Raw genomic sequence first — 22,104 nt, 5'->3', positions numbered from 1 at the left:
GACTGTATACCACTATATCGTCTAGATAGACTACCACAAACTGATCGAGATATTCGTGAAAGACCTGATTCATCATAGTACAGAACGTGGCAGGGGCATTCGTTAATCCGAAAGGCATCACGAGGAATTCAAAAGCCCCATACCTCGTCACACAAGTAGTTTTAGGCTCGTCACCTTCTGCAATACGCACTTGGTAGTAGCCCGACCTGAGATCCAATTTCGTGAAGTATTTAGCTCCATGTAATTGATCAAACAGGTCGGTTATGATTGGGAGGGGATACTTGTTGCGAACCGTGACTTTGTTGAGGGCTCTATAGTCAATGCACAGACGCAACGTCCCATCTTTCTTTTTTTGAAACAGCACAGGGGCTCCGAAGGGAGCTTTAGCTGGGCGGATGAACCCAGCGTTTAACGACTCATCTAGCTGTTTTCGGAGTTCGGCTAACTCCGGTGGAGCCATCCGGTACGCATTCTTTGCTGGAGGTTTAGCTCCTGGAATGAGCTCGATTTCGTGGTCAATCCCTCATCGAGGAGGTAAGGTCTTCGGTAAACTATCTGGCATTATGTCAACATACTCTCTCATGACAACTTGAATTTCAGGTGGGACATCTCTTGTCTCTACCGGCTGTTCGACCATCGGAATGGCCATAAAGGTAGGTTCCTCCCGGCTGAGGCCTTTCTTCAACTGTAACGCGGATATCATTCTTATGCCACCAGGTTGTTTGATGCTAGCTGTGACCACAGTGGGACTATTACTAGTGACAATCATACACTTGGCCAGAGGCATCGGTATGACTTTATGTTCGATGAGGAATTCCATCCCCAGTACAACGTCGAAGTCGTCCATGCGAACTACTACGAAATCGACACTGCCTGTCCACGTCCCTAATTTCAACGTCACTCTTTTAGAAACTCCCACAATGGGTAAAGCTTCGGAGTTGACGGCCTTCATCTTACCCGTATCCTTCTCAATAGTCAATTTCAGTCGGTGGGCTTCCTGTTCTGATATGAAGTTGTGGGTTGCACCCGAATCCACCATGATGCTCTTTGCAGGGTTACAATTGATCGCAGCATCTACGAACATAAGCCCCTTTTCGGACGTTCCTTTGGGTCCATTGACCCTCTTTTGAATGGCAGATAGGAATTTTAACGCCCCCATTCTAGGTGTTTCTTCGTCTTCTTCCTTCTCACAATCGTTCCAACTTCAGTTTCATTGCACGACTGAACGGATGCTTGAAGGGCAGTAAGGGCAGCTCGGTGTGGGCATTCAGCTACCCGATGGGGACCTTTGCACAAGAAGCATGATATCGGCCTTTGAGCGTTTTGACTTTGTGGATAGGGTCCTCGGGAAGGACCGGGATTCGGGCCTTGAGGTCTCTTGTCAGCTCCCCCACTCTTTGGGGTAAAGGGTTTGAACGTCTTGTTTCCCCCAATGAGGTTTGTAGCATTCTTTTTTGGGTGGGATGGTTCACTGCTATAGTCTAGCAATCTTTCGGCAGAGGCCATGGCGGTGGCAAGGTCTTGTACCCTTTGTTCATACAGCTTGGTTCGGGCCCACGGTTTCAATCCTTCGATAAAGACGAACACCTTGTCTTTCTCTGACATGTCGCGAATATCCAGCATTACGGCAGAGAATTGTTTCACGTAGTCCCGGATTGTTCCAGTGTGTCGGAGTTCACGTAGCTTCCTTCTAGCCATGAACTCGACATTGTCGGGGAAGAACTGACCCCTCAATTCTTTCTTCAGATCATCCCAGTTATTGATCGTGCATCGACCATTCTGAATGTCGTTGACTTTAGATCTCCACCACAGCTTTGCATCATCAGTAAGATGCATGGTGGCCAAAGTCACTTTCATCTCTTCTGACGTTGTCCCTGTAGCCTTGAAGTACTGTTCTACGTCGAACAGGAAGTTCTCGAGATCTTTGGCGTCTCTATTGCCATTGAATGGTTTGGGCTCTGGGACCTTCAACTTGTTGAACCCCATGTTCGCTTGGTTGGGAGCTTGATTTCCCACGGCTCGCATGGTTAGGTTCACTCTAGTGCTTATTTCCGTCATCTCAGCTCGGAGGGTGTCGATGGTCACTTTGAAGTCTTCTGTCATTTCGTTAAACAATTGCATCATTGCCGAATGCGAGTTGTTTAACTCTCCCATACGTACTTCTATTTGTGTGTTTGGGTTCGTGGAACTATCTCCACGTTCGAAGCTACCAGGACGTGTAGCTTTGCTTTCTAGGGTCTCAACCCTCATGGCTATATCTTGTATCGGCAACCCGTCTACACAGGCATTCACTGCGTCTATTTCTCCAAACTTCTCGGAGAATTCATCAACTCGCGCCTCCAGCAGACGGAGGGAATCAGGGACTTCTCTTAGGTAGAGAGTTGTTCTTCTATCTCTACCAGTCGGTCGACGTGCGACTTGCTCAGTTGTTTTGTCGTCGACATGGTTCCGGACTTTTTCGGGTCGAGGAGCTAACTAAGCTCTGATACCACTTGTCACAATCGCACCTTTTTAAAGTAACTCGAGCGATTGTGCGGCACTTGCTCTAGCTCAAACGAGCAAGTCAGCCGGGAAAAACTGTAAGTTGCGGACAATCTCGGTCGTGGGTCTAGCCTCCGCTCACGTTTTAGGAGAAAATTGGTTTTAGAAAACGTGAGAGAGAAAAACAGTTGAAAACATCTTTAAAACAAGCATTGTAGACATTGGATGCAAGAAAGCTTTAATTGCAAGAAAGTATACAACACTTGGTCGGGGGGAGGTTTGATGACTACTTGGTCCCCCCTAAGGTACATTATAAGGCATTTTTGGTGTGGCAGGTGTAGACGTCCTAAGTGGCGAGGAGTCACTCGGTGGCCTACAGGGCCCGTGTGAACTCCGATTGGCTTGAAATTTGGCGTGCTTACATATCTTACTAATACACACCTAGTTCCAAAGCCGCTCGGCCAAAATCCACCTACAACCCCAAAAACCCGATACAAGAAAATTACACTAGAAAGCTTTAAAGACATGAAAGGAAAGCGAGTGGTGAGGATGGTTTGGACATGCGGCCATGGGTAACACACCCTGGACAAGCATGCCCACAACACCTGGCGCCTCCCATGATGCTTTTTTCGTCTTTTTGCTTCTTTTGATTAATTTGCACTCCCAAATGGTCCTAAAATGTCATAAATACAATATAAGCCAACCACAAACCATAATATATGAATTTTTCATGAATTGGAACTCAAACGACCGAGAAAAATCCGAAACAAAGCTGAAACATAGTAAAAACAGCATCTAAAACCTTCTTTTTACGCATGTAAACAAGCGTAATCATTCATCTCGCTTGCTCGAGCGTACAGGCGTATAGCTTGGTATCGTCCCCATAGACGGCGCCAATTGTTGATGTTTCGATTCTGGTTGACCGGTTCACTCCACTCCGTGCACCACATTCAAATATTACGGGACCAGATATCTGCAAAATCGAACAAACCTAACCTGGTGTGACCTTCGTCACACTTGCTCCGATGCCTAAGTTAGCTACGGGAGAAATCACTAAACAAGTAAAGCACTTGAAAGTGTAGTTTTGGCTTACCTTCAAGGGATGATTCTCTCCCTATTTATAGTCGATCTGCCCCCGTAGGGTTTCATAACGTGCTAACCCTAGGTTTTGATATTCGGGGGCTTACGAGTCGGGATGCGTCGATCCTAGGTTTTGGAACAACCGTAGGAGAACAACCTGGATCGAGTCGTCTGTAACCTTTACAGAGTGAGCCGTATCCATAGTGTTGCCAGGATAAGGTACCCAGCCTTATCCATATACTATAGACCATTTAAGTTATTCATGTGACATTATCCATTCATATATCAGGGGTATATCAAATATATACCCCGTATATCAACTATATACCCAGTATATATACTGTCCCGATTACATCATAAATAACCTTGGATGTTCAGTTTATTGGATTTTGGACAATGCAAAGCTATGATTCAACAACAAATTTATTGAATAAAACTTTATTAAATAGACATTTGTTTTTACAAAATACAAACTACGAGTTTAGGGGAACACACCCAACAAACTCCCACTTGAAAACGAAAGTGACACCCCTTATTTATAGAAAACGAAAGCTTCATCTCAGTCATTTGTCGAATTTGAAATCTACGGCCATGATTCAATCCCGCCATATGACAGTTAAGCATGACGTCATCCCGCGTCAACTCAACCTTTTGCATTCTGTCTGACTTTTCAGATGGCATGTAAACCCTCTTTTCCAACGGTAACACTAAGCTGATCCAACCGTGCGCTTCGGCACAGTGGGGGCCAATGTTGGAGCTGGATTTTCACACTTACACGTGGCCTATGATGATTGGATCTTAGATGATAATACACATAGTAAGCGATAAACCTAAGTTTCATTAGCAATGACACATTCACATGTGCCTCTGAGTCGACGTCTTGCATGACCGAGCCGAACTAAACACTTTAATATGTTGCTTATTACTTCGGCTAGTTTATTAGTCTTACCTCGGCTTAGCCCCAGACTCCGGCAGATTCCACGACAACACGACATGATTCACGGTAACCTTAAAGAGTTGTTGCGGCACTATCGAGATAGTTGTCGGAGAAGTCGCCTATAAATATACATATTTTCCCATTTCAAGGTACACGATCAAACGAATTCTCTCTCTCGAGTTGATTTGAACGCTTGCTGACTTTAGCGTTGGAGTTTCTACTCTATTTTGAAGGTCTTCTGCATAGCAACCGGAGCTCACTGTTTAGCTCGTCCTTGCCGAACCGAAGCTTGAAGACTTGGTCAAATCACGATCAAACATCACCCATCTATTTACATCTATTTATGATCATTAAACTTTTTATATGCGTAAGATATCTACATGGAGAAAGAGAGATATTTTTCTATTTTTCATAATAATAATAATAATAAAGTTCTTATCACTGAACAACATGAAATAGGTCATAAAATTAGTCTTTCCATCTCCTTCGCCAAATTGATTATATCCAAATTGATTATATCTTTCCTCGATTAACTTCTTTGCTTTAAAAAATCAATTTTTATACGCCACTAGTAGAGAAATTTTTAATCAATTGGTAGTCAGCATGAATAAGTGGTGTAAGAGGTTAGTCATATACCTTTAACTCGAACTAACCAAATATGTTTTCACCCAGAAATATACTATTAAAAAAATGACTTTTTACCTATTTATTATGTTTGGGGAAGGAAATTGGAGTGCCACATCGAGGACATTGGTTCGCCAAAAAGTTATATCTACGATTAAATTCCTAGGCAGCTCCACCTTGGCCCTTCCGAGGTGGAAGACTTAGCCATTATTTCTTTAATCAAACTAGCAACGTCTTGGGGAAAACTGTCTGGGTTCGAGCCACACGACCCGACAGGTTCGATCTTAACTCTGACCAAGGTAATCGCCTGTCGAAGCCTATACCTATAAATAGAGGGCCTCATTTCAACATCGGGTATCGAATTTCTCCTTAAACATTATATTGAGTCCGAGCTTCTTATTGACTTGAGCGTCAAAGATTTTGTGCTCTTGTGTTGCTCTTCCCGTTTTGATTCAAGTGGAGCTTGGACCGAGTTCGACCTTAACTAAGGTTTGACGTTGTGCATTTCCCTGTATAAACATTTGGCACCGTCTGTGGGAAATGATATACCTAACTCATCCCAACTAAAAAATATCTGAGATGGTTCAACCAACTACTTTCGTTAATTCAGCAGACGACATGATCTAAACAGCAATAACGGCCTCTAGCGTGAGGTCGATGCCAAGAATGCGGAAGACCAAATTCAAGGAGACTATGGGGGTTGATCAGCCTAGGAGGTCGTCCCGCAACGCGAACACGGCCTTGCCTCCTTCTCATCTGCAGCCCACCATGGCCTACTGAGGTCGAGGTGGAGCATCGAAAAGGACCTGACGTAAGTCCGTACCAGCTACGGATCCTGACCCTCTTGCCACACTTCAATGGGAGCTTAATGATATGCACAATAGAGTGCGGTACCACGGAAGAGACTTACAATGAGATGATGCGGGCAAATCGAACTTGGTTCCAATCTAGGGCCCAAGGCGGATCAGACGATCCGCAGTACGACGGGGACGATCAAGACCCTCCCTTCCATCCTGATGATGATGACCAGCACGTTGGGCGACAACGGAGGGGTTTATTATAGTCGTCAAAAATCCGTGTTCTTGGTGGGTGTTTTTTTATTTTCGAAATATGGGTTTGGGGTTGGAAATTTCCCTATTTTTGGCATGTAGATAGCAATTTACTTCTTGATTTGATCATGTAAGAGCCCGGTGTTTTGGGCATTGTGTTTCTATATCCAGTCTGTAAGTCTGGGTTGCTCGAAAGCTGTTTGTGGCGTCGGATTGGGCGAAATGTTGCAAAAAACAGCAAAGAAGACGAAGCAGACCGCGCAGACAGTGCCATGGCGCCGCACGGACAGCACACAGCGCCACAGCGCTGCATTGTAGCGTTGCGACGCTCCTGCTGCGGCTTTTTGCTGGAGCAGCGCCGTGGCACTGCCCTAAGGCGTCGAGGCGCTGTTCCTGGTGTTTTTCGACGTGGTTCCGTGGCTCCGCTTCCCGATTCAAGGGCGGTTGCAGTCGTTTTCTTAATTTTTTGTATTATTTTGCTTTCTTAATCTGCCAAAAACCGGTTCAACTTTGCTATTTAGTTATTTTATGCATTATGAATGTATATTTTAATTAAAAGCATATTGCATATTGTTTGCCATATAGTTTTAAAATCCCACCATAGGTTACATGCATAATATGTATGTTTGATATACAATATGTAGGTATGATCATGCATCATATAGTTATAAATGTTATAATATATGAATGCATGTTTTATTTTCACGATTAATATAAGTGTTGTATTAATTAGATGGAAATAAAGTTGCATTGAGCATGACATTTCTTTGATTAATATAATTGTTATATTAATGTATGCTTACAATACATGATTATAGTTTTAATTTCTTAAATTTTATAAGAGTTATAAAATGTGGTAGATAGAAATTAAAATCTATAATAAAGAATGCAATATAGGGTCTAAGTTAATTAATTTTAAAGGGGTTTAAAATTAATTAGACGTTAGGTTATATCTTCTAATATGATTAGGGGGTAGTCTTTTATTTTGTTTTAACTAAAATGAAATGATAAAAGACTAAATATAAAATATTGTCTATAAGGGAACTCTGTCTAAGGAAGGGTTTGTCTAGGTTGAGGTATTTAAGTTGACCGTAAGGGAATACCTCTACCTGGGGGTGGAATTAGTCAATATTTTATATACATGCAATAATGTCGTTGGTTTACTAAACTGTTTAATGAACTAAAACATTAATGTACAACTACCAATATAATAGTTATATTGGGCCGACTAAAAATTCACTTAGTTAATTTCACTTAGTCGGAATTTATCTAAGTAATATACCCTAGTCTTAGAATACTAAGTGGGAGTCAAAAAGAATATGTAATATACTGCGTATATATTTGATATACAAAGTATATATAACATACTTTTCTCTCTCTCTCACGTTCTCCTTTATATTCACACTATGAGTTTCATGCTCGGCCTCATGTCGCCCTGAGCGCGGCTTCCATACGGAAGGTGTTTGCATGGTTCAATATCGAGGTGAATGGAGATAGTATTCATAGTAAGTGGAAGAAGGACGTGTGACAACACATCCTGCAGTCTCCGGCATTGGTTTGCACCGTGAGGTTTCATACATGACTTGTGTGTCATCCTGGAGCGACCATCCCTACGGAGGGTTCATTGTATGTAATCAAAACCAAGGCAAACTCCAGAAATGGATAAGGGTCTTTTAGGTTTTACTCCAATATTTTCCTTCCCTACGGTGGAATTATTGGGGCCGACCTCTAAGGTTTGGAAAATGTGGGTCACACTTACGGGGAGTTGTTCAGCTAGTTAGCAATGCCCTGACCAAATGAACGATGACTAAAGATTATAAGAATAAGAGTTATTCTAGTGTAAAATTTAGTTGAGAACGTCTCAATTTAGTGAAGAAGTACATGTCTGCCCTACGGTGGCTGTTGCTCTAAATTACTGAAGCGTCGTTGCAAAACAATATTATTAGGGTGCTTAATTACTTTTGCTAAAATATGATTGGGTTTAAAGGCTAATGCATGAAACTAATATAGGTTTATTTTTACTTTTAGGATGTCTACTTCTATTATTGCACTCCTAGCCGTGCAAAAACTTAACGGCGAGAGTTATAAACAATAGAAATCGAATCAAAACACTATTCTCATGATAGATGATCTTAGGTTCGTCTTGCAAGAAGATTGTCCTCAAGCTCATGCGCCTAACGCCACTGTGGCTGTGCGCAACGTCTATGACAAATGGATCAAGGCCAATGACAAGGTCGAGGCTACATCTTGGCGAGCATATCTGATGTGCTTGCTAAGAAACACAGGGTGTGTTGCCCTAAACTCGTAGTTTGAATTTATGTAAAAACAAATGTATATTCAATAAAGTTCTATTCAATAAATTTGTTGTTGAATTCATAGCATTGCATTGTCCAAAAATCCAATAAACTAAACATCCAAGGTTATTATCATGTAACTGGGACAGTATATATACTGGGTATATATTTGATATACTGGGTATATAATTGATATACCTCTGATATACGAGGTATATAGTTGATATACCCCTAATATACAAGTGGATAATGTCCCGTGAATAACCTAAAGGGTCTATAGTATATGGATAAGGCTGGGTCCCTTATCCTCGCAACACTATGGATACGGCCCACTCTCTAAATGTTACAGACAACTCGATGCAGGTCGTTCGTGTGGAGACATGCGAGTGGAGGTATCCTATACAATGAGTGTGTATAAGATCGAACTGCAAAATAGTCAATCTTTAGATGTAACGCCGTTGAATAATAGATTGCTATTTCATAGGATGACCAGACAACTCATTCTCAATCCTGAGTGAGTTATGGACTCCTGCCCGTGAAGGCTCGTCCTTTGATCTGTATGGGTGAGAGTGGCTCGAGTTGCCGACTCAATATTCCTACCATTTTGGGGACGAGATCGAGTGGGGAGCTGGAAACATAACTTCACAAGATCGAATTCACTCCTCTCCGACTTTAGAGGAGTAGATGAGTGTTCTCTTAATTACTGACTCCAGGACTTGAACAAGGGGCCCCACCCTCTCACTGGCCGTAGAGGGACTTCCGGTTATTGGTCGGTCCATAACCGGGTTGTTCATTAGAGGAGTAGTGATATTTTAGGAGCAAGATGTACCTCAGGGGTAAAACAGTAATTTGACCCAGCTTGAGTTACGAGCACTCGTGAAGGATTGACTTGTCATTACTGGTCGTATATCCATGGACACGAAAACATTCTGCAGTGAGAAGAGTGCAATTGCGGATCTTTAGTGGAGTGACCCGTAGTTAACGTATGTTGATTAACTCGGTCAATGAGTTTGTCCAATTAACCTAGCATCGTTGGTGCTTCTGATCAGTAAGTCCATTTTGTCCCCTTGCTAACTCATAACGGGTAAAACGAGGATGAAGTTTTTCGAAGAATTTGAAATGTTCAAATTACTCCAGGGAATATATGTATATTGATACATTAGTTCATTCTAAATTAAAACTATATATTATGAAAGAAATCATTTGAGTGAGATTCAAATAAAATTAATATGAATAAGATTCATATTAAAACTATAGATTAAAAATAATGTGCATAAGATGTACATTAGAACTATAGGTTATACGAGAGAAATGCTATAGAATATGATTCTATTTATGTGATAAATAATTAAGTGTTAATTATTTATTTGATATATATATATATATATATTAATTATATTAATTAATTAATTAATTAATTATATATATTAATTATTAATATTAACACTCCCCTGCAGGGACAGTTATGACGTGGGGACTCCCCACATCATATGTGGTTATTTGCAGAAGACAGAACAACCCCAATGAAGAAACTCTGAAGTTTTTCTTACTCTCTCAATCAAAATTCTCTCTTTCAATTCTCCCTTCACATTCAAAATCGGTGCTCCCACAAGCACAATCTCGAGACCCAAGAGGATAGCAAAGAAGATCGTTTGGTAGTGTTGATTACGCTTGTTTACATGCGTAAAAAGAAGGTTTTAGATGCTGTTTTTACTATGTTTTAGCTTTGTTTCGGTTTTTTTCTCGGTCGTTTGAGTTCCAATTAATGTAAAATTCATATATGATGGTTTGTGGTTGGCTTATATTGTATTTATGACATTTTAGGACCATTTGGGATGGCAAATTAATCAGAAGAAGCGAAAAGACGAAAAAAACACCTCAGGAGGCGCCAGACGCCTGGGAAGGCTGCAGAAAACAGTTTTTCTTCCAACTTTGCCCTTAATGAAATGCGTCTTCCAATGCGTTTTGGTGGTTCCAACCGATGCATACGTGTAGAAGAAGTGTTCCACTATCAGTTTGAGCACGATTTAGTCAGTCAAAGGAGTTGGAAATGGGTGATTCACCATCGTTTTAGGATCTACCTAACCAATTCTGCACAGCTATAAATTCCAGCAGCTTCTCCACCAAAATCATCAAGCCTTGCTTCATTCTCTTGATCATTTTTAGTGTTTCTTTGTTGCTTTCTAAGTACTTTTGAGTTGCTTTCATTAGTTGCTTTTAGTTTTTAAATCCCGAGCACTTTACATTCCTTTATTGAGCTTTGTTTTGTTTCCGTTGTTACTTAGTTATTTTCTACCTATTAAAATTTATAAAAATCCAGCACTTTGCTTATCTTCCCTTTTGCCTTTACTTTATGTTTTAAGAGAGTTGTGTTTTTGGAGGAAAGAGCACGTGACACTCCCCCTTGCTTGAAAGAGAAGGGCGAAGCTCTCAATCCCGAGAAAAACTCTCCGTTAGTTAACTTTTGTTTTTCACACATGCATTTCAATTTCAACCATTTTACTTGTTGTATTTTCTTCAATATGTCTTTCTAAATTCCCGTCTCTAGCCCGGTTATGGATAGTTAGCCTTTTATTTCTATTAAGGGTTGCTAAGAAGTAGTGTTTTTGCTTTTCATTCATTGCTCAACATGTTTTCCCAAAAAGTTAGGATTTAGAGAAGGCCACTGTAAGTCTTAACAAGTCAATACTGAAAATGTTGCTTATTTGCATTGTTGAGTGATTATAAATCGAGGAGAGGAGCGCCTTAGAGATAAGGGTTCCGCTTAAGTAGCCTAGACATAGGACCTTAACCCGAGGTTGCGACTATTTCCATCCTAAAACTAAGATATCTCTCATAATAGACATATTAGGGAATGTCTTAGGACTTTGAACTTGCTTAGACATAAGTCAAGTGAAAAGCGTAGTCGTTGGTTCCTAAGTAAAATGCATATCATCCTTAGCCTATCCTTGATTCTTTGTTGGCTAAACTTGAAGTAATCCGGGCTAGGTTTTACCATTATAAGACCAAATCCCAAATCCAGAACCATTATTTGTGACCACTTCCCATTTTACAAGAATCACTCATTTCAACGTTCACTATTCATTAAAACTTTAGAGTTCGGAAATTATTTACAAGTCCTTGAGGATCGATACTTGGATACTCCATCCATTTTATATTACTCTGACAGGTGTGCGCTTGCATCTATAGAATTGTTACCACGCTTAGTGCATGCGTTCAGCATAACCACCAGTCAAGTGTTCGGAGGATTCATTGAAGAAGAGTTCTTCAAAGGTAAAGAAACAAATTTCCCCTATATTTTCATCTTTGAACGTCGGTTTTTGTTTTCTAAAAAAATCATGAACGATGATCCACTTCCACTCCAGGATTCACATCCCATCAAGGAAGAGTACCAGACGAACGATTCTTAGATGGAGAAATATCTGGGCAAGGTCAGGTCGCACATCGCTCAGTTCCAGACTTATGAAATTAGCCAGATCCCAGATCCGAGAATTCAAACGCAGACGCCTTAACTAAACTTACGTCTGAATACGAAACCGACGTCACGATATCGATCCCATTGGAGATACTAGACACTTCTATCTTAGAGCCGGACATGATGGAAGTTGATTCCCAACCCTCATCATGGATGATCCAGTCAAATAATTTATGATGGGCAACATTCCATAAGATCCTAAGGAACTAAATAGAATAGCGCGAAAGGCAGTCTGGTTCGTGCTTCAACATGGAACTCTGTACTGATGTTGGGACTTTCTCTACCTTCGAAAAGATTAGAGACTCGTGCAAGCGCACACGGTCACAAGTAATCCAAGGTCGAATCCTCAAGGACTTGTTGCTTTTCAAAATCAAGTAATGTCGTGAAATGGTTCAAATATGCAATTGTGAGTTAGGAGGAAAAATGTGATGAAGTGTTGTTTTCTGGGGTTTTAACTGTCAAGCAATTTAATAAAACTCAATCTCTTTGCTTTCAACCTTAGTTTTGATGCAAACCATGGAAAATACACACCATTGGGAAAATTCACCAAGCGCAATTCTAGCTCTTCTTGGGAAAGTGAGTTCTACTCTTTCACTACCACTTTTGGTTGCTGCAGAGGCTAGGAGAACCTACAATCATATGTCTCTGTGTGATTACAATCCTAAAGGATACTTATCAACTCATTTGCATCATGGGTCAGAGGGTCTATGTGTAGGACCATGTTTTATGCGCTTATGTCTAAGTCACATCTTATATTGGTTTCCTATTATTTTACCTAACTCACCATTCTCAGGGTTGGGCTTTAGTGTATAAATCATGTTCCCACTGGCCACATGGAAAAAAGACGTAAAGAGAAGTTTTTAGAAACCAACCCAAAAAAGTGTCAGGCGCAATTCTCGGTAAATCCCAAGCGTGTTGAAAATCAAATCTATTTGACTAAGGCATTCCACGAAGAGGTTTATAACTAATTTATAACATTATTAAAGGAAAGAAAATGCACGAAAACATAAAGGAAATATTTTTCATTGAATTAAAATGAATAAATGAGCCGTACAATGAGTTCTAGCTTGACCCTCTTCTCCCTCGAGCGTAGGGGGAGTGTAAACTAGCTAAAGAACTTAAGAATAAAAAAATAAATGCAAAACAAAAGGTAGAACTTGAATTAAAAGCAATATGGTAAGCAAAAGTATGAAAATACAAGGAAATAACAACTAAAATATAAATCTAAAGCCGAAGAATGAGTTCTACAATGAAGGAGGAATGAAATGAAGCTGAAAATAAGCTTGGAATGGATGATTTGCTACTGGAGGAATGACTTTCTTATATAAGCCCTTGAAGTTGTTGAACTTACCACCATTTTAATGGAAATGAGTTCAGATACACCTAACCACTCCCATTTGACTTAGACTCACGATTTTAACTTTGATTCAAACACATAGGAAATGTCATCATTGTCCTTTCATTAATCAAAATGCATGTTTTGGCAAGTTGGTGTCCAAAATTGCGCCAGATGCAATTCCTGCAAAACAGAAAACTGTTATTTTCTTCCAACTCTTACCGCATTTTCCTCATATTTTTTCTTAAAGTACCATAGTTTCACTTTTATGCAGAAATGTTCTATACATGTTCTACTTTAAGAATATGAAAAAAAATTTGGCAAATAATGATGGGAAATAGGTCAAAATCGTGATCAAGCAAGCCTACCGACACATGTTTGGACAGTAAAAAGTCAACCCTAACAACCGACAAGGGTTCTCTATGCCTCTTCTCAAATGCATCTTGGCAGAGAATGGGAATTATGTCTTAAGGGAAATACACGAGGGTGTATGTGGCAACCACTCGGGGGTCAGGTCGTTATTGGCCAAAGTAATCCGTCAAGGCTACTACTGCCTATATAATAGACTAAGATGCAACAGAATTTTTGAAGACGTGTTATAATTGCCAACGCTTCGCAAACATTATTTGCCAACCTCCCGAGTTGTTCACCCCAATCACTGCCCCTTGGCCATTCGCCCAATGGGGAGTAAATCTGATAGGACCATTCCCCTTAGGCAAGGGACAGATAAAGTATGAGGTCGTTGCCGTAGACTATTTTACCACATGAGCCCAATCAATTCCCCTTAGCCAAGGTCACGTCGTTCATTTGAACAAACATCGTCTGCCGGTTTGGTATTCCCAATGCCATTGTGACAGACAATGAGAATCAGTTTGACAACGCGAAGTTTAAGGACTTCTGCAAGAAGCTCAGAATCAGTCATCTCAATTCGTTCCTAGCACATCCCAAAGCGAACGAACAGATTGAGGCTATCAATTAAATCATTAAACGTGACCTCAAACTGAGATTGGATGCAAGAAAAGGTAGGTGGGGCGAGGAGCTCCTTGAAGACCTCTAGTCCTACCGAACTACTTAACGAGAGTCTATTGGCGAGACACCTTTCTCGATCGCCTTTGGTTATGAGGACGTGGGGCAGTAGAGATCAGTATGCCCACTGCAAGAGTTGACTATTACGAGCAAGCAAGAAACGAGGAGGAGCTGCTTCTCAACCTCGATTTCCTTGACGAAAAAAAAGGATCGGCCAACTGCGCCTAGTAGAATATCAAAATCGGATGGCACACACTACAATGCCAAAGTTCGACCTTGGAGTTTCTAGGTCAGACATCTAGTCCTCTGGAAAGTACAAAATTGTATACACACTGGAACCAAGTTAGGAAGGACCACTCAAAGTTAAGGGCATAGTTCGATCTGGGACGTATATGCTAGCCTATATCGAAGGAAAGTTACTCCTACATTCATGGAATGCAGAACACTTGAAACGCTATTATCCTTGAAATGTCAGAATAGTTCAAAATTATTTGGACTTGTAAAAAATTTTCATGGACTAGCCACAATAAAGGTTTCCGCATTGTTTTATTTCATATCTTCCTATATTATGAGTCCGATGTGAAATTAAATGGGGGCCAAGTACTCCCACACAACGTAAGTGCTAAGGTACAAATCAAAGTGCCTCAAAAATTCAAACCTTCAAACTTACGAGTTCGAGGTGCGACGTGTTGGAACATAACTAAAACATAAAATTCAACAGAAAATTCAAACCTCCAAATTTACAAATTTGGGGTGCAATGTGAAAAAGCGAAGATAAGTAAATACTGCAATTTTTATCATTCCATTTTGCTGAGGTGCAAGGTGCAAGACGTAGAAATCAGTGAAAAGCATCGATTTCATTGAGTCGTTAAAACAGTGTCGAGGTGTATAGGCCTCAAGACTCGCGAAAGAGAATAATTACAGATTGAAATGAAAGGTAAAGTAGAGAAAGCAATCTGAGAGCAAGGAACGGTGACTGACTAGCTACTCTCGAGGTGTGACCCGAGCTCTCCTTGTGAAGCCAGCAAGTCAAGCTCTTGAGAGTCTAGTGCCCTAACCTCCTAAGAAGAAGCAACTCGAGAAACAGGGAGGTCCACCCTGTCGACTTCCTAGGACGAGACACCTTCGCCATCTTCTCCCTCCACCTCGACCTTGGAGTCCAGGTTCTTCAAGTACTAGTTCACCAAGCTCTAAGGGCCAGGACTTTTGTTTGGACCTGACACCCATTTCTCAAAGTATCGAAGGTTAATGGGTGCAAGGTCAAGCTCAGGAGCCACCACCTTAATGCCCTTCATCAGGAACCTGAAACCGACATCGTCGAAGTCGATGGCTAAGCCATTAAAATCTAGATGTCGACGGAAGGCCTCCTCCAAGAGCACGCCATTGTTAAGTTTGGAATTTTCAAGTGCGAGCTTTGCCTTCAGATTCTCTACCTCGGTTTGAACATCTTCAGTGTTGGTTCAAGCTGGACGTTGTGCTTCATGAGCGCAAACTTCTCCTTCTCCAGACCCTTCACTACGACGTGGGCGCCCCTCAAGGCCTCCATGTGGCGTTCAATCTCTTGTTGAGCACTCTTGAGTTCAGCCTTGTCAACTTCCGAGGTCGACTTCTAGGCTTTAATTTCGGCTCTGGCCTCTTTCAGCTCTCCCTCTAGAGTTGCCGCAGCTTCCACGCCACAGAAGAAGCCTCTCTCTCCTTCATAGTAAGGCGTCACGACCGTCTAGCTCGATCTTCATCATCACAGCTACATGACAGATGCAGCATGCATCTGTAGGCAAACAAAGGAGGAATTAGTGAGTGAGGGATCTGAAAATGACTAATTATGCAAGGAATTTGAAACCCAAAGAAGTCGTACCTTGGTAGAGTAGTTCAACATCCTCTAGATGGCCGACCAAGGAGCACTCACGAACTTTGAGGCTCTTCTCCAGCAGCGATCGAAGCACGAGTTGGAGATTTGCATCACCTTCTCATTCACTCCCGCACTGGAAGGTTCGACCTTGAACCTCATCTCAATGTCGATGTGGCAACCATCCTAGCTTCGGGGTCGTCAATAAGCTCGCCAAAGCAACTACCCCGTACGTCAGCCGTGATTTCCTCCACGCCATCCTCAGAAGAAACAATTTCTTTTTCTTCTTCTTGAATTTCTTCGGGGAAGATCTTCCTCGGACATCCTAGAGAGAGGAGACATCCAGGACCTCTTTATGAGAAGAAGTTTCAGGCCCCTCGGCACTCTTCGGAGGCCCATCCTTCTTGTGTGTCTCTACCACCTCGACGTCGACAGGGAGGTCATCAATGCAGGGCTTGGTTCCGGCCTCCACTTGGACGATTGTCCTTGACGAGGACGCTTGAGTTTCACATTTTGAGGGAATCCGCAAACCATGGCTGTAAAATTCGAAACAATGAAAAAATTCAATCTCCGTCGTACACGTGTCTGAAGAGTAACGACCCAGATCATGCAAAAGGTGGAACGTCGGAAGCACTCGAGTACACGACAACTGTCAATTCTGTTTTCGAGATTCTCCAACAGTAACATTTTACACCACGAACTCAGAAGTCATCACGTTGGCTGGATTTCCTGAAAATAACTTCTTTGCCAGGTCGATCTCGAACCTGATAGAGAAGGGGCCAATGTTTGTGGAAGGAAATTTGAGTGCCACGTGGAGGACAATGATTCGCCAAAAAGATATGTCTAATATTAAATTCCTAGGCAGCTTACCTCGACCCTTTCGAGGTGGAAGACTTAACCATTATTTCTTTCCTCAAACTCAACATCTTGGGAAAAACTGTGTGGGTTCGACCTGCGTGACCCGACAGGTTTGATCTTAACTCCGACCGAGGTAACCGTCTGTCGTAAGGCCTATCGGAGCCTATACCTATAAATAGAGGGCCTCATTTCAACACAAGGTATCAAATTTCTCCTCAAACTTTATATTTAGTCCGAGCTACTTACTGACTTGAATGTCGGAGATTTTGCCCTCTTGTGCAGGTCTTCCCGTTGTGATTCAAGTTGTAGCTTAGAATGAGTTTGACCTTGACTAAGGTTGGACGTTGTGCATTTCCCTGTATAAACATATTATTTCATGAATTGTAGAATGTTTGACATTGAAAAATTTAGATTGGTTTGACTTTGAGAAGTCTCGATTGGTCCACGAAGAAAGAAGTTTCTATTCAATTGGGGGAATATTTCAAAGACTTGTGGCTTTGTAAATATTGTCTTCATTCGTTCATTTGGTAATTTACTTTGAATTTGAATTTATCAATCAAGTTGCTTAGCTACATCGGTGATAATTCCAATCCTTTCATTTGAAAAGTTTTGTGACAAGGAAGAGTAACTAATATTTGTTTGATAGTTCTTTTATACATTCGTGAAAGAAACACAAACATTTCAACATGATCATTGTCATTTGAACTTAATCATGAATGTATTATGGACTTTCGTATGTTATTGGCTGTTTATGCAAGGATATACACAACAGTGTATTTCTGATTGCAGCTCGAACTCGGCCTCCGGACCGATCTGAATACTTGGGCGGACCTGCATAAAAAGGTGAGCACTCCGACGATCAAGTCAGTATAGGTCGGATTCCCAGTTTAGTTCGAGGTCAGAAATCATCGTACCTGATCGTGGAGTGAGGTCCTCTACTTATGGGTGGTAGTCCCGCTAATCTCGCGACGGTTACACCCGGTAATATCGGGACCGACGGTTACACCCGATAATCACGCCGCTGACAGTAGCTCACATCGGGCCCCACCGAGCTTCCCGGTAGGTCGGACCTCGGCCAGGTTCACCTCGGCCCTCATACTTAGCATCTGTCAACGCTAGTGGTGGTGATCTCGGCGGTCCGAGCTGGGATGACTCATGAGTCATCTTGGAGCACCAATAGGGGTCCTCCACGTGTCCAGGGTATTCTCTTCCCCAAACATTGGCCCCCTCTCTGTATGGTCCGATCTCGACCTGGCAGAGAAGTTCATTCGACTTGTTTTGGACGCGTGGCGACTTCCTATTCGTGGGAAAACACAACCGTTGTCGGAATATTCAAATATTCCGACGCTTCGGATCTTCGAGAGGATCCTAGCCGCTCGTTGATTACACGTGTACGGTGGGGAAATTTTTCCGACGAGCTATAAGTACCCCCAATCCTTCAGGTCATACCTCACGTTTCCTGAATTCTTGGAGTTCGATCTGAAGGCAGCTCGAACCCTTGGTAGGTCGGTCTCTTCCCTCACTTTCTCTTTCGAACGTAGTTGCCATGTCGTCCTCTTTTAGCAGCGACTTAGGGTCCGATGAGGATTTAGCTCGTAGGTTAGAGTCCGAGCTCGAGGAGATAGAAAACTTTAGGTTCTCCGATGACGGGGAGGATAGTGATGCCTCCACCTCGGGTCAGGGTTTGGAATACCATTCTAGGATACCTGAGCACTACCTCGGATCCCTTCGTAGGGGGTTCGCTATCCCTGAGAACATCCTCCTTAGGATTCTGGAGGAGGAGGAGAGAGCTGACAATCCTCCAGAGGGATGGGTCACTCTCTACTTCAAAATGTTTGAGTACGGCCTCAGACTTCCCCTTCACCCTTTTGTCCAAGAATTTTTCTTCCGAACTGGGTTGGCTCCGGCTCAAGTGGTCCCCAATGGGTGGGGTGTCATTTTCGCTTTGGCCATCCTTTTTTGGCTATGAGCTCGGGATAGTGAAGAGGCCGAGTTGTTGGACGTAGACCAACTCCTCGCGTGCTTCGAAGCGAAAAGGATAGCTGAGAAGCCTGGTCGGTTCTATATGTGCGCAAGGAAAGGCGCAGGTGGTATAGTTAAGGGGCCGACCTCCATCAAGGGATGGGTGAGGAAGTGGTTCTACGCTTCTGGGGAATTGCTTGCAAAGGACGAGTCAGGTCGTTCCTTCTTTGACGTTCCCACTAGGTTTGGGAACCTAGGTACGGAGTAGTTCTTACTTTTTGTGATTTTCTTTCCTGTCATTCAGGTCTAACTCGGACTTTGTTTTTGTGCAGTATCAATCCGACCAGCCCCCAGCTTACGCAAGCCTCCTTCGACACGTTGAAATATTACAAGGAGCATTTTCTGAGGGGTAGGAAGGTCGGAACCTTGGTGACCGACAAGCTGCTTCTTGAGTCCGGGCTGCTAGATTACAACCCTGCAGTTCGTCCCATTGAATCCTCAAGGCCGAACTCCGAACTTGGTATGCCGAGCTTGCTCCCCCCCTTTTCCCTCTGACTTTGTGTTGACTCCTGTTTTTGTTTTGCAGCCATGGTTTGCGGATTTGCAAGCAACGTGAAGCGCAAGTCCAAGGGCCGAGCCCATGCTCTTGAGGCCGCCCAGAGTTCGAAACCTGCCACTCCTGCTGTGGTAGGGCCAGCCTCGGAAGATCCAGCCCCAGTGATCAAGCTGGAGTCTTCTGGGGATCCTTCGAGGGAGAAGTGCCCCAGGGATCAGACCAAGGCGGTGGACGTCTCGCCCTTGAGCGAGGAGGTGAGGGAGGAAGTCCCTCTGAAGCGAAGGAGGAAGAAGAAGAAGACCACCTCCCCCTTGGAGGTCGGAGCTCGTGGGGTCTTGCCTGCGAACTTCGCAGATCGGGTGGATGATCCTGAAGCCAGGATGGGCGGGACGTCTGACGTGACGGCACGGTTCAGAGTTGAGCCGTCAAGTTCTGGGGTGAGGGACCAGGTGTCCCGCATCTCGGCTGCAAGTTTGGACCGCTGCCTCAGAAGAGCGTCCAAATTTGTAAGTGACCCGGGGTCCGTTCTGCAGAGGACCATCGACTACGCCGCTGAGGTAAGATTGGTGTTTTTGCTCAATTTACCTAACAGGTAGCTCGGTCTAACTTTCTTCTTTGTACCTTTTCTCAGGCGTTTGTTGCTTCCATTCAATCGGCTCTGGCCATGAAGGGCGAGCTGGATGGGAAGGAAGTTCTGGCAGTGAGGGAGAAAGAGGAGTTCTCTGCTGCCTTGGAGGCTGCTTCTTCCACCATGAAGGATGAGCTGCTGAGAGCTCACTCTGAGGTGGAAATTTTGAAGGCCGAGGTGGAGGCCAAGGCCGAGCTGCTGAAGAAAGAAGAGGACAGACGCAAGGCCCAGCTCCGAGCTGCCCATGCTATCACCAAGGGCTTGGAGAAGGAGAAGTTCCAACTCCTCAAGGAGAAGGACGACATGCTCCAGGCGCTTGAAGCGAAGGAGGAGGAGCTGAAGCATGCGACTACCGAGCTGAAGACGGTGAAGGAGTGTCTCAGCAATGGAGCCCTATTGGAGGAATCGTTTAGGCAACATCCTGACTTCGATGGATTTGCCAAAGACTTCTCTGACGCGGGCTTCAATTTTCCCATGAAGGGCATTGCTTCCGACATGTCTGACCTTCAGATCGATCTCGGTGGTCTGAAGAAGAGGTATGCTGAGCAGTGGGCATCTGGGCCTAGCGGCACCCCTGGCCCCCAAGCGTTGGTGGATAAGTACGTCAGAGATCTGGACTCTGACTACTCCGACCTCGAAGAGGATCAGGTCGGCACCACTCAGGAGGGCGCTCCTCAAGCAGGCTCTTAGGCGATCACCTTTCATGAGGTCTTTCTCTGTCTTTTGTCTCTTCTTTTGTAAGTGTTAGGGCAGAGCTGCAAGGTCTATAAGCCTTGGCTCTGCTTTTTATTCAATAAAGAGGCTTCTCGTTTGTTTTTACTTTGTTGCCTTCCTTTCTTTGCTTTTTCTTTAAACTAAAGCCAATGTCACCTCGCACCTCGTACTTTTGAGGTCGCGCCTTCAAAAATACTTGAAATTTTGAATTCGAATCTCTGTCTAGTATTCAATGCATTACACCAACTCTGGATTTTTTAATATCGCACCATTAACTTAAAAAACGTTAAAAGGCTAAAATCCTAAGTCCGTAGCTGTTCTTCATAACGCACCTCGTACCCTCAAGTCGGAGGCTTGATCATTTTGAACTTTTCACATCGCCTCTTTACCTTGAAGGTTTGAATTTTAAGTTCGTCAGTGGTTTTGGCATCGCACCTCGTACCCTTAGGTTTTGGAGGATTGGATTTTAACCGACTGCTGGAATGTGATCGTGCGGGAGTCTGTGGCCCCCATTTAATTTCTGGTCGAACTCGGAATCATGAAATTAAATCATCACATTTATTCCGATCATAATTCTTTTGAAACAGTTTTTACAAATCCATTGAAAACCCTTTTGGCATTTCAAGGATAATAACGCTTCAGGTGCTCCGCGTTCCACGGGTGCGCGAGGACGTCTCCTTTCAGATCGGCCAATATGTACGTCCCAGGTCGGACTATTCCCTTGACCTCAAACGGCCCCTCCCAGGTCAGGTCAAGGGCACCCACATGGGTTTGGACCCTCCTTAAGACCAGATGTCCGACCTGGAAGGTCCGAGGTCGAACGCGGGCGTTGTAGTGTCTGGCCATTCTGCCCTGATATTCCGCCAGGCGTAGCTGGGCCATTGCTCTTCTTTCTTCCAACAAGTCGAGGTTGAGGAGCAGCTCTACCTCATTTGCTGTAGGCTGGTAATGCTCTACTCTGTCAGATGGCATGCCGATCTCAACCGGGACTACAGCTTCGGAGCCGAAGGCTAGGGAGAACAGGGTCTCACCCGTTAATTCTCTTTGGGTGGTCTGGTACGACCATAGAACCTCTGGTAGCTCCTCGGCCCACCTGCCTTTCTTGGAGTCCAGTCTAAGTTTGATGCCTCGCTTGATGATCTTGTTGACCGCCTCCACCTGCCCATTTGCTTGCGGATGTGCGGGGGACGAGCTAAGGTCACTTATGCCGAGCTTGCTGCAAAAGTCTTTGAACTTGG

The 22,104-nt window shown here is 43.3% G+C and overlaps 1 protein-coding gene across 1 annotated transcript; it reads right to left on the bottom strand.

The window, feature by feature from the left end:
• Positions 1 to 523: 523 nt before the first annotated feature.
• On the bottom strand, positions 524 to 1,039 carry LOC148210244 (uncharacterized). The gene has a single exon (XM_088126248.1). It carries the CDS (start codon positions 1,037 to 1,039, stop codon positions 524 to 526), a length of 516 nt encoding a protein of 171 aa, XP_087982374.1.
• Positions 1,040 to 22,104: the final 21,065 nt, after the last annotated feature.

This window comes from Momordica charantia (genome assembly GCF_013281855.1).
Source record: "Momordica charantia cultivar OHB3-1 chromosome 7 unlocalized genomic scaffold, Mcharantia_2.0 BLBB01000007.1, whole genome shotgun sequence".
Classification (NCBI taxonomy): Eukaryota; Viridiplantae; Streptophyta; class Magnoliopsida; order Cucurbitales; family Cucurbitaceae; genus Momordica; species Momordica charantia.
Note: the sequence above shows the minus strand (reverse complement) of the source record. Positions and strands in the feature narration are given on the sequence as shown.

Bases quoted from the DNA above. Each gene is read 5' to 3' on its own strand.
- LOC148210244 (XM_088126248.1), bottom strand. From the start codon at position 1,039: ATGGTGGATTCGGGTGCAACCCACAACTTCATATCAGAACAGGAAGCC.